At 34.5% G+C, this 22,019-nt stretch overlaps 1 protein-coding gene across 47 annotated transcripts in view; it reads left to right on the plus strand.

The window, feature by feature from the left end:
* The window catches only part of CCDC7 (coiled-coil domain containing 7), a 434,284-nt gene that overhangs the window by 378,939 nt on the left and 33,326 nt on the right, over positions 1-22,019 (plus strand). For 38 of the 47 annotated variants that reach the window (XM_054436378.1, XM_054436376.1, XM_054436382.1 and 35 more), the window contains 7 exons: positions 4,441-4,524; positions 14,897-14,980; positions 15,197-15,280; positions 15,481-15,564; positions 17,098-17,181; positions 17,861-17,983; positions 21,032-21,157. In XM_054436378.1, coding sequence (XP_054292353.1) covers positions 4,441-4,524; positions 14,897-14,980; positions 15,197-15,280; positions 15,481-15,564; positions 17,098-17,181; positions 17,861-17,983; positions 21,032-21,157 — 669 coding nt within the window. The remainder of the gene's footprint in view (positions 1-4,440; positions 4,525-14,896; positions 14,981-15,196; positions 15,281-15,480; positions 15,565-17,097; positions 17,182-17,860; positions 17,984-21,031; positions 21,158-22,019) is intronic. The other 9 variants (XM_054436392.1, XM_054436408.1, XM_054436407.1 and 6 more) reach the window with 1 other exon arrangement.

The raw sequence follows: 22,019 nt of genomic DNA on the forward strand, positions 1-22,019 counted from the left end.
AAAGCCCAATTTTAGCAAAATATGATAGACATGCAAAAAAGAAAAAAAAACAGGAAGATGTGTCCCATACATAGGAAAAAAGCAACAGAAACTTTTTATGAGGATGCCAAATGTTTGGTATAGCAGGAAGCGACTACAAAATAATTCTTATAAATATTTAAAAGAATTCATAAAATCTATGCTTAAGCATGAAAGGAAGATATGATGAGAATGTCTCACCAAATAGAGAATATTAACAAAAAGATTAAAAGTATTTTGATTTATGATTGAACATATTTATGGGATACAATGTGATGTTTTAGTGCATGTAAAAAGGAAATTCTAGCGTTGATAGTAAAATAACTGAAGAAAAATTCACTAGAGGGGCTCAAGAGTAGTTTTAACAGAAGAAATAATCTGTAAATTTAAAGTAATAGGATTACTAGGAGAGAAAAAATAAAATAATTTAAAGAAATTATGGCTGAAATTTTGAAAAATGTTTGATGTAAAATACTAGTCCACCAATCTAAGTTCAATTAAATCCAATTATATAAACACAATAAAATTCACAACCAGATCCAACATAGTAAAAACGTTGAGAGACAAAGTGAAAACCTTGAAGTAGCAAGAGAACAGCTACAGTCATGTGTTGCCTAATGATGGAAATGTGTCCTGACAAATGCATCGTTGGGTGACTTCATCATCATGCAAACATCATAGAGTATACTTACACAAACCTAGGTGGTATAGCTTTCTACATACCTAGACTATATTATATAGCCTATTGCTCCTGGGCTACAAACTTGTACAGCATGTTACTGGACTGAATTCTGCAGGCAATGGTAACACAAGAGTAAGCAATTCTGTATCTAAACATAGAAAAGATACAGTAAAAATACCAGATAAAAGATAAAAAGTGGTACACCTGTATAGAACACTTACCATGAGTAGCGCTTGCAAGACTGAATGTTTCTCTGGGCGCATCAGTGAGTGAGCAGTGAGTGAATGCAAAGGTCTAGGACATTATTGTACACTACAGTAGACTTTATAAAACACTGTATGTACACTTAGGCTACATGAAATTTATTTTTAAAAATCTTTCCTTAAAAATAACCTTAGCTTACTGTAACTTTTTAACTTTATAAACTTTTTATTTTTTTAATTTTTGGACTCTTATAATAACATTTAACTTAAAATACACATTGCACAGTTGTACAAAAATATTTTCTTTTTCTATATCCTTATTCAATAAGCTGCTTTCTATTTAATTTTTTTATTACCTTTAAAACATTTTTGTTAAAAACTGAGACACAAACACACACATTAGCCTAGACCTACACAGAATCAGGATCATCAATATCATCACTGTCTTCCACCTCCACGTCTTGCCCCAGTGGAAAGTCTTCAGGGAAAGTAACACACATGAAGCTTTCATCTCCTATGATAACGATGCCTTCTTCTGGAATACGTCCTGAGGGACCTGTCTGAGGCTGTTCTACAGTTAATGTTTTTTGTAAGTAGAAGTATGCATACTCAAATAAAAATAAAAATGTATAGTAAATATATAAAACAGTAACATAGCTTTTTATTATTATCATCAAATGTTATGTACTGTACATAATTCTGTGTGCTATACTTTTATATATCTGGCAGCAGAGTAGGTTTGTTTACACCAGCATCATCACAGGTATGTGAATAATTCATTACATTAAGATATTACGATGGTTACAACATCACTACATGATAGAAATTTCCAGCTTCATTACAATCTTATGGAATCACCATGTTATATGTGGTCCAAACATCATGTTTGTATGGTTACATGAGTGTAACCATACAAAAGCTAATTCTAGTAAGATTAATAGGTGACATAGCATCAGAAACTATGGAGGCCAAGGCCAGGTGCAGTGGCTCATGCTTGTAATCCCAGTGCTTTGGGAGGCCAAGGGGGGTGGATCACTTGAGGTCAGCAGTTCGAGACCAGTCTGGCCAACCTGGTGAAGCCCTGTCTCTACTAAAATACAAAAATTAGCTGGGCATGGTGGTGCGGGCCTGTAATCCCAGCTACTCATGAGGCTGAGGCAGGAGAATTGCTTGAACCCGGGGGTGGAGTTTGCAGTGAGCCAAGACGAGAGACTCCATCTTGGGGGAAAAAAACCCAAAAACTATGGAGGCCAGAAGACAGTAGGATGGCATTTTCAAAGGGCTGCAAGAAAAAAAATCAACCAATAATTTTATGTTTGGCAAAATTATTTTTAAAAGTGAAACTCAAATAAAAAGAATCTGAAATAAAAATTTACAGGATTAGTTGGTATCAGGCCATGTTATTAAAAAAATACTTAAGAAAGTTCCTCAGGCTGAGAACAAGTTTCCTCACATCATAATTTTTTCAACAAAAGCATTAGTGAAATAATTCTATTACATAATATTATATAAATGCATATTTTGTTCTTTTCTTCTCTTAATTGATTTAAAATGTAATAGTGTGGGTACCATATATAGATATATAAATTTGATATGTAACTGTATTTTGGGGCCTATCACATAATAGACATGTAATAGGCATGCAATATATTTGACAATAGCAGCACAAAGGAAATGGCTGGGAGCAATAGTATGCTGGAGTAAGAAAATGACAATAGATGGTAACTCAAATCCACAGGAAATAATAAAAAGAACCAGAAACTATGAACAAGAATGTTCATATAACAAACATTATAAATATGTACTTGTTCTTCTTTCTTTTCTCAGTTCTTTAAAAGGCATAAAGTTATATAGAGAAATAATTATAACAATGGTTTTAATATTTATAGGTATAACAATTGTACAAATGTCAGGAAGAGGGAATAGAAAATATAGCAGTAATCCTTGTATAGTTTACTGGAAATTAATTAGAATAAATCTGAAGTAGATTCTAAAAATGACTGTGATGATGGTTTAACAACTGTGAATATATTAAAAATATTTGAATTAGATGCTTTACAAGGGCAAATTGTATGATATATTACCCTTTTTTTTAAAAAAAGAAAGCTCAATAAAATCCATGTGTAACAGTTTCAAAAAGAGATGTAAAGTACTGGGAGGATGTTATGAAGAAGGAAAATTGTGACTCTTACTAAATTATATTTCTCTAGCACATAATTTTGTATTCTTAGTGCTTAAACCTATCTGTCCTCGAATACTCATTACTGATCTAAGAAACTTTTGCTTATCTAACTCAAATGAATCAGTACTCCTTGCTTATACCAGTTAGGGAAATAACTAAAGAGGTTAAAATATGTCTGCTAATGTTCCCCAGGTTTTTGTTGTTGTTGTTGTTGCTATAGGTCATCATTTTCACAAAATATTTTAATTAAATTAATAACTTATTCTGTCAATCTGATGCATCTTTTCATTTTGGAGAAAATGAATTTTTCCTATTTCTATACAGATTGTAATGGTGGTACATATGGGATGTAAAGGTCATTTGCAGCTTTAAAATTTATTCATGGACTCAACCATTTCTCCAGAGCAAAACTTCTACTCTATGATGTCTGGGTCATTGCAGTTTTCACACTACAGTCACATGCTCTGCTAAGACCCAATTTCACCCACAAAACTTGAGGCCCAGTAGATGACCAAGCTTCATAAATCCAGATTATTTGATTTTTAATATTAATTCCCTTTATTAATTTTGATTTTATTTTTCTGTCATTGACCCTAGTAGTTGTTTCAAAAGCAAGCAAAAAGTTCAAATCATGTCAAAACTCAAAGGGAAAGGGATCCAATCTCAATGCTGATAGGAATGCAAAATTACCCATTTCTTCCTCCCCGTCTACAAAGTCTACATTCTAAATGGACCTGAGCGGGCACGTTCTACCAGTCCACAATAATCACTGCTGTCACATAATTTATAGTTACATAACATAAAAAGGGGCTAAAATATTCTTAGAAGAATCAGAGAATTTCTCCCTGATGGTTAACTTTCTGTGACTATAAAGACCATAGTTCACAAGTTGACTTGTGAATAAAATTATATTCCACCTCACCAGGTATATCCATACCTGGTGTATGGATATGCTTGTATGAAGTATGAATATGCTTAAAAATCATATTCTTATCATAAACTCTCTAGGATAATTTCAGTTTGGAGAAGAGGCACCATTGTATGGAAGAAAGCGCTGGTTAAGGAATAACAAACATCTATTTCTGTATAAGTTTTATAGTTAACTATATATCTGATTTTGTTCAAATCACTAAACTTCTCTAGGCTTATATAATTGCTAAGAATGCTTCCAGTTCTAAGGCTTTGTAATTCTGCAGTCCAGGGCTTTTTTTTTACTAATTCATCTTCTTTAATGACTGATGCTAATTAAGTAATTACTATTCATACATACAGATATACTATCACATACACACAGCACGGACATATGTTACAATTTACCTTTCAAGGTGTTTTGAAAATCTGTTTTATTTTTATAGAGACTGTCTTAAAACACTTGAAAGGTGTTAATGGAAAAGATATAATAGAGCATCTAATCAACATACAGTCAAAGAGTCATGCAGGTAAGAACAAGAATTTTTCAAGTCTCCTGTTAATGGCTTATTTAGCTCTGAAGTTAAATATGGATCTTTGATGACAACTGTAGCTGTAAGTTATCATTACATGAGAAAATATCTTCATGAATTTCCTCCTGTAATTTGTGGAACTCTAGTATTTGCTATCAAAGGAACATTAGCTAGACATGATTAGTTTTAGAACTCATTTATTGGTAAAGTAATCCATAAAAATGCAAGGCTGTTGTGACCTAAATATGTACTTGATGCTATTATTTCAAATGCTATACTTTAATTCAATGCTGAGTTCAGGTCCTGAATATCTCTGATACAATTTTCTGTCTCAATTATCTGTCTAAAAGTCTCCCACTATTATTGTGTTGGAGCCTAAGTCTCTTTGAAGGCCTCTGAGAACTTGCTTTATGAATCTGGGTGCTCATGTGTTAGATGCTTATATTTAGGATAGTTAGATCTGGTTGAATTGAACCTTTACCCTTATGTAATGCAGCACTATTCACAATAGCAAAGACATGAAATCAACCCAAATGCCCATCAGTAATAGACTAGATAAAGAAACGTTGGTACATATACACCATAGAATACTGTGCAGACATAAAAAAGAAACAAGATGATGTCCTTTGCAGGGACATGGATGGAGCTGGAGGCCATTATCCTTAGCAAACTAACACAGGAATAGTAAATCAAATACTGCATGTCCTCACCTATAAATGGGAGCTAAATGATGAGAGCATATGGACACATGGAGGGGAACAACAAACACTGGGGCCTTTTGGAGAGTGGAGGATGAAAGAGGGACAGGATCAGGAAAAATAACTAATGGTTACTAGGCTTAATACTTGGGTGATGAAATAATCTGTACAACAAACCCCCATGACACAAGTTTACCTATGTAACAAACTTACACTTGTACCCCGAACTTAAAATGAAAGTTGAAAAAAATGAAAACAAATGCTGTACTTATCATTTTATATTTCTGGCTTAGAGAGGAAAGTTGCCTTAAATTTGTAAAAGCATACAGACTAACTTGTGAATGTGATAAGAAGAGGAGTATAACAGATAGTCATTTTATTGGCTACCCATTCTCTCTATTTGATAAAAATGTCAGGTAAATTTACAATATCTCAGCTACAGTAAAGTTATTTAGTTGTGTTCCACAATTCAGTGATTACACAACTAAATTTAGTTCTGGAATAACAGTGTTAGGCATCTTTTTCCTTGATCTTTGGTGAGATACTGAAACAGGCAGGGAGCTTAACAAAGAAATACGGGAAAGAGGCCATTAAAGAGAGCCCCCTGAAACCACTATCATTAAAAAGTGGCAGTGTGCATACCAAAAGCAATGCTCCCGGAGGAACAATATTAGAATCTTCTTGTTGTGGAGAAAGATAATGTAGTAAAATAGTTAAAAGAAATCACTAAAAAGCAAACAGCAAATTTTAAAATATGATGAGTAAATCAATATCTAGATTTTTCTATAATATCATCAAAAATATCCAAAATATCCAGTTTTTATTCTAAAATTCTAGTTCTAGATCCTTGAGGAATCGCCACACTGACTTCCACAATGGTTGAACTAGTTTATGGTCCCACCAGCAGTGTAAAAGTGTTCCTATTTCTCCACATCCTCTCCAGCACCTGTTGTTTCCTGACTTTTCAATGATCACCATTCTAACTGGTGTGAGATGATATCTCATTGTGGTTTTGATTTGCATTTCTCTGATGGCCAGTGATGATGAGCATTTTTTCATGTGTGTTTTGGCTGCATAAATGTCTTCTTTTGAGAAGTCTCTGTTCATATCCTTCACTGACTTTTTGATGGGGTTGTTTGTTTTTTTCTTGTAAATTTGTTTGAGTTCATTGTATGTTGGTTGTCTGTTTACTCTGTTAGACTTGGCAAAGACTACAAAGCAGTTATTACAAATAGGTTCAGATATTTAACAAATGGTGCTGGGAAAACTGGCTAGCCATATGTAGAAAGCTGAAAATGGATCCCTTCCTTACACCTTATACAAAAATTAATTCAAGATGGATTAAAGACTTAAATGTTAGACCTAAAACCATAAAAACCCTAGAAGAAAACCTAGGCAATACCATTCAGGACATAGGCATGGGTAAGGTCTTCATGTCTAAAACACCAAAAGCAATGGCAACAAAAGCCAAAATTGACAAATGGGATCTAATTAAACTAAAGAGCTTCTGCACAGCAAAAGAAACTACTATCAGAGTGAACAGGCAACCTACAGAATGGGAGAAAATTTTTGCAATCTACTCATCTGACAAAGGGCTAATATCCAGAATCTACAAAGAACTCAAACAAATTTACAAGAAAAAAACAAACAGCCCCATCAAAAAGTGGGTGAAGAATGTGAACAGACACTTCTCAAAAGAAGACATTTATGCAGCCAAAGACATATGAAAAAATGCTCATCATCACTGGCCATCAGAGAAATGCAAATCAAAACCACAATGAGATACCATCTCACACCAGTTAGAATGGCGATCATTAAAAAGTCAGGAAACAACAGGTGCTGGAGAGGATGTGGAGAAATAGGAACACTTTTACACTGCTGGTGGGACCGTAAACTAGTTCAACCATTGTGGAAGACAGTGTGGCGATTCCTCAGGGATCTAGAACTAGAAATACCATTTGACCCAGCCATCCCATTACTAGGTATATACCCAAAGGATTATAAAACATGCTGCTGTAAAGACACATACACATGTATGTTTATTGCGGCACTATTCACAATAGCAAAGACTTGGAACCAACCCAAATGTCTATCAATGATAGACTGGATTAAGAAAATGTGGCACATATACACCATGGAATACCATGCAGCCATAAAAAATGATGAGTTCATGTCCTTTGTAGGGACATGGATGAAGCTGGAAACCATCATTCTCAGCAAACTATCACAAGGACAAAATACATACCAAACACCGCATGTTCTCACTCATAGGTGGGAATTGAACAATGAGAACACATGGACACAGGAAGGGGAACATCACACACTGAGGCCTGTTGTGGGGTGGGGGGAAGCGGGGAGGGATAGCATTAGGAGACATACCTAATGTAAATGATGAGTTAATGGGTGCAGTGCACCAACATGGCGCATGTATACATATGTAACAAACTTGCACGTTGTGCACATGTACCTTAGAACTTAAAGTATAATAAAAATATGTATATAAAAAATAATAAAAATAAATAGGTTCAGAGAATTCAAGGAAACCATAATTAAAGCATAAAAAGGGGTATGGTGACAATGTCTGTATTCACTGCCCAGATTGCCAGAACAAAATACTGCACTGGGTGCCTTAAACATCAGAAATTGATTTTCTCACAGTTCTGAACACTAAAACTTCAAAATCAAAGTGCTGCCAAGGCTGATTTCTGGTGATGCCTCTCTTCCTGGCTCAAGGACACACTTAGAGAAATGCTAAGTGCACTGGGAAGTCTCCATAATAGAACCAAACAAGCAGAAGAAAGAACTTCAGAGCTCGATGACAAGGGTTTTGAATTAACTCAATCCATCAAACACAAAGAAACAAGAATTTTCAAAAATGAACAAAGACTCCAAGAAGTTTGGGACTATGTTAAATGTTCAAACCTGAGAATAATTGGACTTCCTGAGAAGAAGAGAAATCTAAAAGTTTGGAAAACATATTTGAGAGAATAATCAAGAAAAACTTCTCCAGTCTTGCTAGAGATCTAGACATCCAAACACAAGAAGCTCAAAGAACACCTGGGAAATTCATCACAAAAAGATCATCATGCAGGCCTATAGTCAACAGGTTATCTAAAGTCAAGATAAAGAAAAGAATCTTAAGAGCTGTGAGGCAAAAGCATAAGGTAACCTATAAAGGAAAACCTGTCAGATTAACAGCAGGCTTCTCAGCAGAAGCCCTACATGTTAGAAGGAATTGGGGTCCTATTTTTAGCCTCCTTAAATAAAACAATTATCAGCCAAAAATTTTGTATCCAGTGAAATTGAGCTTCATAAATGAAGGAAAGATACAGTCTTTTCCAGACAAGCAAATGCTGAGATAATTTGCCACTACCTAGCCAGTACTATAAGAACTGCTAAAAGGAGCCCTAAATCTTGAAACAAACCCTCAAAATACACCAAAATAGAACCTCCTTAAAACATAAATCTCACAGGACCCATATAACATTAACACAGTGGGGAGAAAAAAAGGTATTCAGGCTACAAATGGTAAGATGAATGGAATAGTACCTCACATCTCAATACTAACATTGAATGTAAATGACCTAAATGCTCCACTTAAAAGATACAGAATTGCAGAATAGATAAGAATTAGATACAGAACTGCAGAATGGATAAGAAAAACCAAGTTTCTCCTGTGTTCAGGAGACTCAACACATAAAGACTCACGTAAACTTAAGGTAAAGGTGTGGAAAAAGATGTTCTGTGCAAATGGACATCAAAAGCAAGCAGGAGTAGCTGTTCTTATACTAGACAAAACAAACCTTAAACCAACAGCGGTTAAAAATGACAAAGAGGGACATTATAGAATGATAAAAGGGCTAGTCCAACAGGAAAATATCCAATTCTAAATGTATATGCACCTAACACTGGAGATGCCAAGTTTATAAAACAATTACTGCTAGACCTAAGAAATGAGATGACACAATAATAGTGGGGGACTTTAATACTCCGCTGACATCACTAGACAAATCATCAAGACAGAAAGTCAACAAAGAAACAATGAACTTGAACTCTACCCTGCAACAAATGGACTTAACAGATATCTACAGAACATTCTACTCAACAACTGCAGAATATACATTTTATTCATCAGCACATGGAACATTCTCCAAGATAGACCATATGACAGGCCACAAAACAAGTCTCAGTAAATTTAAGAAAATCAAAATTATATCAAGTACTCTCTCAGACCACAGTGGAATAAAATTGGAAATCAACTCCAAAAGGAACCCTAAAAATCATGCAAATACATGGAAATTAAATAACCTGCTCCAGAATGATCATTGGGTCAACAATGAAATCAAGATTGAAATTTAAAAATTCTTTGAACTGAACAATAATAGTGACACAACCTATCAAAACCTCTGGGATACAGCAAAAGCATTGCTAAGAGGAACTGTTCATAGCATTAAATGCCTAAATCAAAAAAGTCTGAAAGAGCACAAATAGACAATCTAAGGTCACATCTCACGGAACTGGAGAAACAAGAACAATCCAAACCCAAACCCAGCAGAAGAAAAGAAATAACAAAGATCAGAGCAGATCTAAACAAGAATGAAACAAAAAAATGCAAAAGATAAATGAAACAAAAAGCTGATTATTTGAAAAGATAAATAAAATTGATAGACCATTAGCAAGATTAACCAAGGAAAGAAGAGAGAAGATCCAAATAAGCTCAATTAGAAATGAAACAGGAGTTATTACAACTAATACCACAGAAATATAAAACATTATTCAAGGCTACTCTGAACACATTTACCCATATAAACTAGAAAACCTAGAGGAGATGGATAAATTCCTGGAAATATACAATCCCCCTAGATTAAACCAGGAAGGTATAGAATCTCTGAACAGACCAATAACAAGCAGCAAGATTGAAATGGTAATTTAAAAGTTGCCAACAACAAAAAAAGTTCAGGACCAAATGGATTCATGGCTGTACTATCTGACATTCAAAGAAAAATTGGTACCAATCCTATTGACATGATTCCAAAAGATACAGAAAGAAGGAATCCTCCCTAAATCATTCTACGAAGCCAGTATCACCCTAATACCAAAACCAGGGAAGGGCATAACAAAAAAAGGAAACTACAGACCAATATCCCTGATGAACATAGATGAAAAAATCCTCAAAAAAATACTACCAAACCAAATCCAAGAGCATATCAAAAAGATGATCCACCATGATCTAGTGGGTTTCATACCAGGTATGCAGGGATGGTTTATCATATGCAAGTCAGTAAATGTGATACACCACATAAACAGAATTAAAAACAACAATCACATGATATCTCAACAGATGCAGAAGAAGCACTTGACAAAATCCAGCATCGCTTTATGATTAAAACCCTCAGCAAAATCGGCATAAAAGGAACATAACATAAGGTAATAAAAGCTATCTATGACAAACCAACAGCCAACATTACACTGAATGGGTTTTGAAAGCATTCCCCCTGAAAACTGGAACAAGACAAGGATGCCTACTCTCACCACTTCTGTTCAACATAGTACTGGAAGTCCTAGCCAGAGCAATCAGACAAGGAAAAGAAATAAAGGACATCCAAATTGGTAAAGAGGAAATCAAACTGTCACTGTTTGCTGATGATATGATCATATACCTAGAAAGCACTAAAGACTCATCCAAAAAGCTCCTAGAACTCATAAATGAATTCAGCAAAGTTTCAGGATACAAACTTAATATACACAAATCAGTAGTGCTGCTGTACACCAACAGTGACCAAGCTGAGAATCAAATAAAGAACTCAACTCCTTTCACAATAGCTGCCAAAACAAACAAACAAAAAACAAAAAAAAGGTAGGAATATACTTAACCAAGGACGTGAAAGACCTCTGCAAGGAAAACTACAAAACACTGCTGAAGGAAATCCTAGACGACACCAACAAATGACTATATTGCCAAAAGCAATCTACAAATTCAATGCAATTCCCATCAAAATACCAACATCATTCTTCACAGAACTAGAAAAAACAATCCTAAAATTCATATGGAACCAAAAAAGAGCCCACATAGCCAAAGCAAGACTAAGCAAAAAGAATAAATCTGAAGGGATCACATTACCCGACTTCAAACTATAAGGCCATAGTCACCAAAGCAGCATGGTACTGGTATAAAAATACACACATAGACCAATGGAACAGAATAGAGAACCCAGAAATAAAGCCAAATACTTGCAGCCAACAGATCTTCGACAAAACAAACAAAAACATGAAGTGGGGAAAGGACACCATATTCAGCAAATGGTGCTGGGGTAATTGTCAAGCCACATGTAGAAGAATGAAACTGGATCCTCATCTCTCACCTTATACAAAAATCAACTCAAGATGGATCAAAGATAAATCTAAGACTTGAAATCGTAAGCTTCTAGAAGATAACATTGAAAAACCCTTCTAGACATTAGCTTAAGCAAAGACTTCATGACCAAGAACCCAAAAGCAAATGCAACAAAAACAAAGATAAATAGATGGGACTTAATTAAATTAAAAAGCTTCTGCACAGCAAAAGAAATTATCAGCAGAATTAACAGACAACCCTCAGAGTGGTAGAAAATCTTCACAATCTATATATCTGACAAAGGACTAATATCCAGAATCTACAAAGAACTCAAATCAGCAAGAAAAAAAAAATCCCATCAAAAAGTGGGCTAAGGACATGAATAGACAATTCTCAAAAGAAGATATACAAATGGCCAACAAGCATATGGAAGAATGCTCAACATCACTCATTATCAGGGATATGCAAATAAAAACCATAATGTGATACCACCTCATTCCTGCAAGAATGGCCATCATCAAAAAATCAAAAAATAACAGATGTTGGCATGGATGCAGTGAAAAGGAAACATTTTTACACTGTTGGTGGGAATGTAAACTAGTACAACCACTGTGGGAAACAGTGTGGAGAGTCCTTAAAGAACTAAAAGTAGATCTACCCTTTGATCCAGCAATCCCACTTCTAGGTATCTACCCAGAGGAAAGGAAATCATTATACAAAAAGATACTTGCACACATATGTTTATAGCAGTACAATTTGCCATTGCAAAAATATGGAATCAGCCCAAATGCCCAACAATCAACGAATGGATAAAGAAAATGTGGTGTGTATATATCACGGAATACTACTCAGCCATAAAAAGGAACAAAATAATGGCATTTGCAGCAACCTGAATGGAATTGGAGACTATTATTATAAGTGAAGTAACTCAGGAATGGAAAACCAAACGTTGTATGTTATCACTCATGTGGGAGCTAAGCTATGAGGATGCAAAGGCATAAGAATGGTATGTTGGACTTTGGGGACTTGGGGAAAGAGTAGGGGGTGGCAAGGGACAAAAGACTATGCATTGGGTACAGTGTACACTGCTCAGGTGATGGGTGCCCCAAAATCTCACAAATCACCACTAAAGAACTTATTCATGAAACCAAACACCACCTGTTCCCCAAAAACCTATTGAAATAAAAAAATAAATTTTTAAAAAAAATTTTAAAAATAAAATAACACTGGATAGTAACTCAAATCCACAGGAACAAATGCAAAAAAAATATAAACAAGGTTAGTATAGTAAACACTAAAAATATGTACTTGCTCTTCTTTCTTAGCTTAATTAAAAGGCACAGTATTATATAAATAATTAATCGTAACAACAATTATAACAATGTCTGTAATATATATAGTAGTAATACACATAATAGTAGTACAAAAATGTTGAAGAAGGAATAATGCTATATGGGAGTAATATTTCTGTACTTCACTGGAATTTGATTAGTATAAACTCAAGTAGAATCTAAAATTGACTGTGATCAGAGCTACACAAATATGTGAACATCCTAAAAAACATTGAATTGAACACTTTACATAGGTATATAGCATGGTATGTTATTTATTTTGTAAAAATATCTCGGTGAATTCCAGGCAGGATCGTATTTAAAAAGAATTAAAGCAATGAGAGGATACTGTGAGGGAGGAAACATGAATGTTACTAGATTGTAAATTACTTTAGCACATAGATTCTCTTCCTAAATGCTTAACCTTATCTCCCCTAAAATGCTCTTCTCGTTGCCTCCCTGCTTATCTAAGAATCTTTGCATACTCACTTGAAATGAACCATTCCTTCTTATGTGTGCTAGTTGGAGTAATAATCAGAGAGGCTATATGACTGCTCATATTCCCTATTTTTATGTTTCTATAGATGTGCTTATGTTCACAAAATATAGCTGTGTACTTATGGAAAATACGTTCTTATGTGTCTCGGTTCATTTTGGTAATGATGCCTCAGCTGGTCCATACTTTGGTTTAGATTTCACTGGTGGTATATTTGGGCTTCAAATGTTACACTGTAATACTTAACATTTATTCAAGAGCTCAGACATTTCTTCAGAGCAAAACTTCCACTCTATGGTATCTGGGTCATTATAGGTTTCCAACTTTAGTTATATAGTCTGCTATAAACAACTTTCTCTCACAAAATATTAGGTTCACCAGTTGACCCAAGTCACCCATTCTAATTGTCCCTGTTCAATATGAACTCTCCTTTCATAACTTTCATGTATTTTTCCTGTTGTATGACCTAGTCAGTAGTTTTCAAATCTAGCAAAAAATTCAAATCACATAAAAACTCCAGTGGAAAGGAATGCAATCTCAATGCTTATGCTACTACAAGTTTACTTACTTCGTCCTCCCCAGCTACGAAGTCTACAAACTCAAGAAGATATGAAAGTCACATTTTCATATTCCATAAAATATCTAATTATTTTTCTACATTGTTGATACATACTTGATTTATAGTTACAAATCTTAGAAATGACATGAAGTCTTTATGAACAAATCAAAGTACTTTGCCCCACAATAACTCTCTGTGACTGTGGAGACCCATGGTTTGCAAATTGACCTATTTTTAAAAATGTTATGTTTTATCTCACCAGGTATATCCCACAGTAGATAGTGCTCTTGGTGTAAAATTTAAGGTTATATTATCATCATAAACTTTCTAGGATAATTTTAGTTTGCATAAGAGATGCATTATATGGTAAAGTCAGTGGTTAAGGAATTATAAAGTGTCAGTTTGTGCATCAATTTTGTCATTATCTTGATGTGGTCTTGTTCAAATCATGAAGCATCTCTGAACTTCAATATAATAGGCTTATATGATTTCTAATAGCCCTTCAAATTCTGTTTTGTGATGCTTACTGCAATAAGACATATTGTGACTCTTCTACTATAATAATAAAAACTCACATGTGCACTACACATGCACACACACACATAAAATGTTTACCTTATAAAATATATTGAAATCTGCTTTATTTCTATAGAGACTAATAAGGAACTCTTAGCAGATGCTATTGGAAGAGATATAATAAAGGGGTCAATTAAAACACAATTTAAATGTCACCCAGGTAAAAAAAATTTTTTTAAAGACTAATATTTATGGTTTATTCATATTCCTGGAGTTAAATTAAGTATGAACCTTTAATGACAATAGTACCAATATGTTAGTATTATATAGGTGAAATTCTAAATGAATATCCTCCTATAATTAAACACACACACATACTCAGATATGGTAATGTTTACCTTTCAAAATATATTGATATCTGTTTTATTTATATAGAGACTGATAAGGAACACTTGGCAGATGCCATTGGAAGAGGTATAATAAAGGAATCAATCAATGCACAACTAAAGGGTCACCAAAGTAAGAAAAAGAATTTTTCACATCTAATATTTATGGCTGATTTATATTCCCTGAGTTAAATTAAGTATAGACCTTTAATAACAAAACTACCTATATTATAGTGTTACATAAGTAAAATTATTCATGAATATCCTCCTATAATTAAACACACAAACACACACAAGTATGGTAATGATAATCTTACAAAATATACTGAAATCTGTTTTATTTCTATAGAGACTGATAAGAACTTCTTTGCCTATGCTATTGGAAGAGGTCTAATGAAGGAGTCAACCACGACACGATTAAAAAGTCACCCAGGTAAGAAAAAACAATTTCAAGACTAATATTTATGGTTTATTTATATTCCTGGAGTTAAATTAAGTGTGGACATTTAATGGCAATAGTACCTATATGTTGGTATTACACAGGTAAAATTCTTCATGAATATCCTTCCATAATTAAACACACACACAGACACACACAGAGGTATGGTAATGTAATCTGTTTTATTTCAATAGAGACTGATAAGGAATTCTTGGCAGATGCTATTGGAAGAGGTATAATAATAGGGCCAATCACTACACAACTGAAGAGTCACCGAGGTAAGAGAAAGAATTTTTCAAGTCTAATATTTAGGCTTATTTATATTCCCTGAGTTAAATTAAGTATAGACCTTTAATGACAACAGTACCTGTATCATAGTACTTTTGGAAGACATATAATAAAGGGACCAATCAATGCACAATTAAAGAGTCACCAGGGTAAGAAAAAGAATTTTTGAGTCTAATATTTGTGACCTATTTATGTTCCCTGAGTTAAATTAAGTATAGACATTTAATGACAATAGTGCCTACATGTTAGTGTTACATAGGTAAAATTCGTCATGAATATCCTTCAATTAAGCTCTAGCATTTACTATCCGTGGAACATTAGCATATTATTGGTTTTAAAACTCATCCATTTGAAAAGTAATGCATAAAAATTCAGTGTTACAGTTACCTTAGAGTAGTCTCAGTGTAGGCATTTCCAAAGCTATTCTACTTACTTTTGTTTCTGAAAAGTGATGTTTAATTAGCAAAAGCAGAAAGGCAAAAGCAGAAAGGCTAGCTGAAGACTGCGATGACAAGAGGAGTATAACACATAATTATTTCACTGGTTATCCATTCCCTCTATTTGATAAAAATGTCAGGCAAATTTATAAAATCTCACCTGCAATACAGTACTTTATTTGTGTTACATAATTCAGAGATTACATTACTGGCTTTCATCTTGGTGTAAGGGTGTTATGTAGTTATACAATTTTCTTTAATCTCTGGTGTGATACAAAAAGAGGCAGACAGCTTAACAGAGAAATAAGGTAAAGAGACACATTCGAAGCCGGCCCTCTAAAACCAATGTTATCCAAGGTACTGGATGCATGTTCAAGGCTCTGCCCCTTGGAGAGCAGCAGTAGCACTTCACACTACAGGCGAGAGACTTTAGTACAATAGCCCAGTCACATCGCTATGCAAATAAATAAGGAGAGAACAATGACAAGCCCCAGATAGAGGAGGAGGAAATCAGTACCTGGAGATGCTACAATATACTATGGAAACTGTCAAATCTTGAGCAAAAATTATTAACATGCAAAGAAACAGTGAAGTGTGACCTACACCAAGGAAAAGGGCATGCCACAATAACTGTTTGTGAGAGTCCCAGGTGTTGGACCTAGCCAACGAAACCTCAAAGCGCTTATTATAAGTGTGTTCTTAGAGTTAAAGGAAATTATTCTTAAGGAAAAAAAGGAAGGTAACAGAGATATCAGCAAATAATACAGAAATTTCAAAAGATAACACGGCAAAACCCTGTCTCTACAAAAAATACAAAAATGAGCCAGGCATGGTGGTGCACACCTGTAGTCCCAGCTACTTGGAGAGGCCAAGGTGGGGGGGACCACTTGAACCCAGGAGGTTGAAACTGCAGTGAGCCATGTTCACACCTCTGCACTCCAGCCTGAGTGACAGAACAAGATCCTGTCTCTAAAAAAAAAGGAAAAGAAAAGAAAAAGAAATTTCAAAAGAAAAAAGAACTAAAATACATATGTAACATAAATGGTTACCTTACAAAGTGTTTTGAAATGTGTTTTATGTCTATAGAGACTGATGTAGAACCCTTGACAAATGCCATTGGTTCAAATAAAACAATTGGTGAGATAAAGACACAACTAAGGACTCACTATGGTAAGTAATTTTAAGTCTAATATTTACAGTTTAGTTATCTTCTCTGGGGTTTAAGTATGAATCTTTAATGATAACAGTACCTATATGTTAATATTTCATGGGCAAATGTCTTCATGAATTTTCTCATATAATTAGTTAAACTCTCGTATTATCAATGGGAAATTAGCTAGAAAGTTTTAAAACCTCTAGACAATGATTTTAAAAAATATGAGGTTTATAATTCTCTGTTTAAATAAATGTTTTCTACAATAATCCATGTTACTTTTATAGCAATAGGATTTATGAAAAATAAATCTAATAAACATTGGTTCAATTGGGGCAGGGGGGATCCAGTAGCTTATACATAGACTTCTGACCTCCAAAACTATCTTTCTAAATGTATCCTTTTAAATGTAGACTATGGATCAATTATAGAAATGAACATTTGGTCAAAGTAAAATAAAGTTGGGATAAAGGTTGAAATTAAGGAAGATACTGTCACAGAATGCAGAACAAAGACAAGAAAGAGAAAATGATGAGAGACTACACAGAAATTTAAGTAATAGACAAGTGGCCATTTAATAAAATGTGGGAAGAAAAATTACCAAGGCAGAAATAAAGACAAATACATGGAGTTGGGGATTAGTGTGTGAATAGTCAAGAGTATTCATGCACTTTTTCTTTTAAAATTTTGTTTTAGATGTGAACTTATTTAAAAACAAAGATATGTCCGTACAACGTCAAGAAGGTATCTTTACTAGGAGCATTACACCAAGTAAATTCCCAACAAAAGTGATCAATTTATCACCCTTTGAAAATAAAGGTAAAGAATTATGTATGAAGATATGAATTCAGTATCTAATTACCTAGAACAGTTTTAAAGTATGCTTTTTCATTTACTCTTTTTGCATCTTACTTTTTTTTCAGAAATATCTTAGGAAAATTCTTACAAGCATAAAAATAAAATGGTTTTAATTCATCCTTTTTATTGGCAGCATGATACTTCATAGTAAGAACACTTTATTCAATCATTCTACTAAAGAGCATTGACTTTTTAGGCTTGAGATTTCTTATTAAAGTATACATGGATTTTTATCATTAAATGATATTTCCAGATTGCTTTCCTGCAGGGCTATTAAAATTAACATTTTCATCAGCAATCTTTAGGGAAAATTCTCTTCTGTGTGTAACTATCTGCAATATGGATTGCTGGGTTTTTTTTTTTTCATTTATACCCATCTGAAAGTTACTAAATTATATCTCACTCTTATTTTAATTTTTATTTTCATATTTGTTCGTGTTTTACTACTCCATATCTACCCTAAAACTTAAAAAAGCATAAAACAGTAACCACTTAGGTAACTGATGATTGTCTTGGCTGGGCTAACTAATGCATTTTTGGTCAAATTATCGATTCACCCATATGTATAGCAGTTGGCTGGCTGTTGTTTGAGACAATGGTGTATAGAGTGGGCCCATTCAGTAAATAGAAACTTCACTGGTTGTTCAAAAAGAAAGCAAGAGGGCCCGGCGCGGTGGCTCACGCCTGTAATCCCAGCACTTTGGGAGGCCAAGGCAGGCAGATCACGAGGTCAAGAGATAGAGACCATCCTGGCCAACATGGTGAAACCCTGTCTCTACTAAAAATACAAAAATTAGCTAGGCATGGTGGCACGTGCCTGGAGTCCCAGCTACTTGGGAGGCTGAGGCAGGAAAATCGCTTGAATCCAGGAGGTGGAGGTTGCAGTGAGCCGAGGTCACGCCACTGCACGCCAGCATGGCGAAAGAGCAAGACTCCATCTCAAAAAAAAAAAAAAAAAAAAGAAAAAGAGAAAGCAAGAATGTAGAAAGTAGATGACTAAGTATAAAGTTGTTAACTTGGTAACTGAAAGTATTAAAAGAATTCTAAGGTTATATGGAGGAAGCAATTACAGAAAGAAATGGCCATAGGCAGAACTGAAGGAGACCTCTGCATAGGGTATAGATTGGATGATGCTAGTGTCCCTGATTCTGCAGGGGGGAGCTTGGATCCCTACTTCTGAAGGGGGGGCCACTGGCCATCTACTGCTAGTTTCTAAGTGGGGAGGAATAATAAAACTGGTTCTTCAAATGGTGGAAAAAAATGCAAACTCTTTGTTGCCATGGGAGGAATTGCTACTTTTGGGATAAGGAAACAATACCAGGATGTTCTTCACAGAAACTGGAAAGAGACAGGAAGCTCTCAAAGCCCACCAGGAACAAAATGAGAAGAACAAGTCTGTCCTTTTTCCTCCAAATTTGCAGGTTTCCTCTATCTAGCCTATCTTGCATGGCCTACCTTGGAGCTACTTCGCAAAGCAAAAATGTGGTCTGCAGAATCCCAGATCCAGTATGATGAAGCAGAGTGTAGAAGGGTGGTTTGGCGGCTAAACTTAATAACTGGCCCAGGAGGTGGCTTGGCTGCATGTTTCTCATCATCCAGCCAACTAGCTAGGAGTCTTCAAGTTCTAAGAGCAGCATGCGGGCAAGCTTCAATGTATGTATGAGCAGTTTTGAAGTGTCTGCTCACATTCATTTAGTTTTGTCATATTCACCAAAGTCATATAACTAAGACCAGAGTTAGTATGGAAGAACATCAATACAAGTAGGCAAGAACACAGAGACCATCACTGAAATCAATCCACCACAGTGTTCCTGCTGATTGAGAATATTCATGGCCTTCCCACATGCAAAATAGAATCAGCTCTTCCCAGGACCCCACAAATTCTTATCCAATTTTGGCATCAGTGCCAAAGACCACGATATTGTGATATATAATCATTTTCAGAGGCAGCTTCTATGATATGATTTGATACAGAGATTTTTTTTGAAATGCCACTTGTCTTTCACAACAAACACACACACACACACACAGACATGCAATGTAACAGTGGTGAGACAGGGACAGACCACAGAAGACACTCCCATTAACAAAAAGCAGGGAGAAACGAAGGCAAATATGGCAGTCAATAATGCATACAGTAAGGTCACCTATTTCACCCTTCAATAGCATTATAATTTTCTCAATAAAAACATACATGAAAAAATAAATGAACCAGGATATTGGAGGATACCAGAACGGAATGCAGACTGGGGCAAATGGAATTGATTGTTTCTAGTCTCCGTTTTCTTTATTTCTGCTTTGATCTTTATTTTTTTTCTTCTGGTAGATTTATGCTTAGTTCTGCTTTTACTACTTCTGTGAAGTGTAATTTTAGGTTATTTGATTCTTCTTTTATGATGTAGACATTTAATGCTATAAACTTTCCTCTTAGGACTACTTTTGCCGCATCCCATAAGTTTTTGTATGTTACGTTTTTATTTTCTTTTGTCTGTAGATATATTTAAATTTCCCTTTTTAATTTCCTTCTTGACACAATAGTTCTTCAGGAGCATATTGTTTAATGTTTCAAAGATTTATTAAGTTTCTTTTTATTCTCCTGTTACTGATATCTAGTTGATATTTGATGTAATTTTGATCTTACATTGTTAAGACCGCTTTTGTGGCCTAACATATGATCTATTCTGGAGAATGTTCTTTGTGCACTTGAGAAGAATGTGTATCCTGTTACTGTTGGATAGAACATTGTGTAATTGTCTGACAAATACGCTTTATCTTATATGTAGTTCAAGTCCAGTGTTTATTTATTTTCTATCTGAATGACCTGTCTCTTGTTCAATAGTAGGGGATATTGAAATTTTGTTGCAGTCTATGTATCCTTTCAGTTTTTTTAAATGTTTGCTTTATATATTTAGATGCTTTGATGTTGTGTGCGTATATACTGTGTGAGTATTAAAAATAATTACAAATGTCATCTATTGTATGGCTAACATATTTTCTAAATTTTTCTAGAGGAAACTTATGAGTACTCTTCACCCTATGTGACTGCACCTTCAAAAGCAATTTATAGAACATATAGGGCTGATCCAAGCTTTTCTAAAGACATCCACCTTCCTTTACCGAATCAACTCCCTTCAGGTAATTTTTAATATTTTTTGTGTACAGTGTGATTTTTAAAATAAAGCTATAACTAAATGTAAATAACCAAGTTGTAATAGCTTTAGTCATATAACAGTTTGGCAAAACATAAATGAAAGTAAATTGTGAGTTAAGTGTATCTAACATTTGTTCATTCTTAGCAATGAGTAGTGTCCCTGGCACTTCTCTTCCTCTTCTCCATTATGACTAAATTGGAGCTCCATTTCTGTTCTCCACCTTCTTGTCTTGTTCACTACTGTAGATTTTGTGGATGACTGAGATAAACTCATTTTATAACCTCTTTCTTATGTTTATGTAGCCCTCTTTTATTCAACCCCAGGGAGAGCATACAATAGAAAGACAACATAAGGATAGGTGAGAAGAAAAATAAATCATATGTTTAGTTTTTCCCTTCCCTTCATTATCATCTACCTAGGCTTTTAACTCCATTAATATCTAAGAACTAAGATTAGATTCTTATCTGTCACTCCAGAGGCATCATTATATAATTATCACCCTGGTACATTTTCTACAGTTAATCGAGTTTGAATTTTTTTTATTTTTTTTGTTTTTTTATAAACGGAGTCTTGCTCTGTCGCCCAGGCTGGAGTGCAGTGGCATGATCTCGGCTCACTGCAACCTCCACCTTTTGGGTTCAAGTAATTCTCCTGCCTCAGCCTCCTGAGAGTTTGAACCTTTTAAAAAATGTAAATGATTTTTCTTTGATTTATTCTGTGCTGTAAAATAAATATCCATGGCACTTTCTATCCATAAAGGTTCTAAGTAAAAAATCAATAGGAAATGCAGAAAGTTGACTATTACTTTTATTTTATTTTTTTACTACATGCAATATAAAAGGAAA

The sequence above is a fragment of the Pongo pygmaeus genome, chromosome 8 (genome assembly GCF_028885625.2).
Source record: "Pongo pygmaeus isolate AG05252 chromosome 8, NHGRI_mPonPyg2-v2.0_pri, whole genome shotgun sequence".
NCBI lineage: Eukaryota > Metazoa > Chordata > Mammalia > Primates > Hominidae > Pongo > Pongo pygmaeus.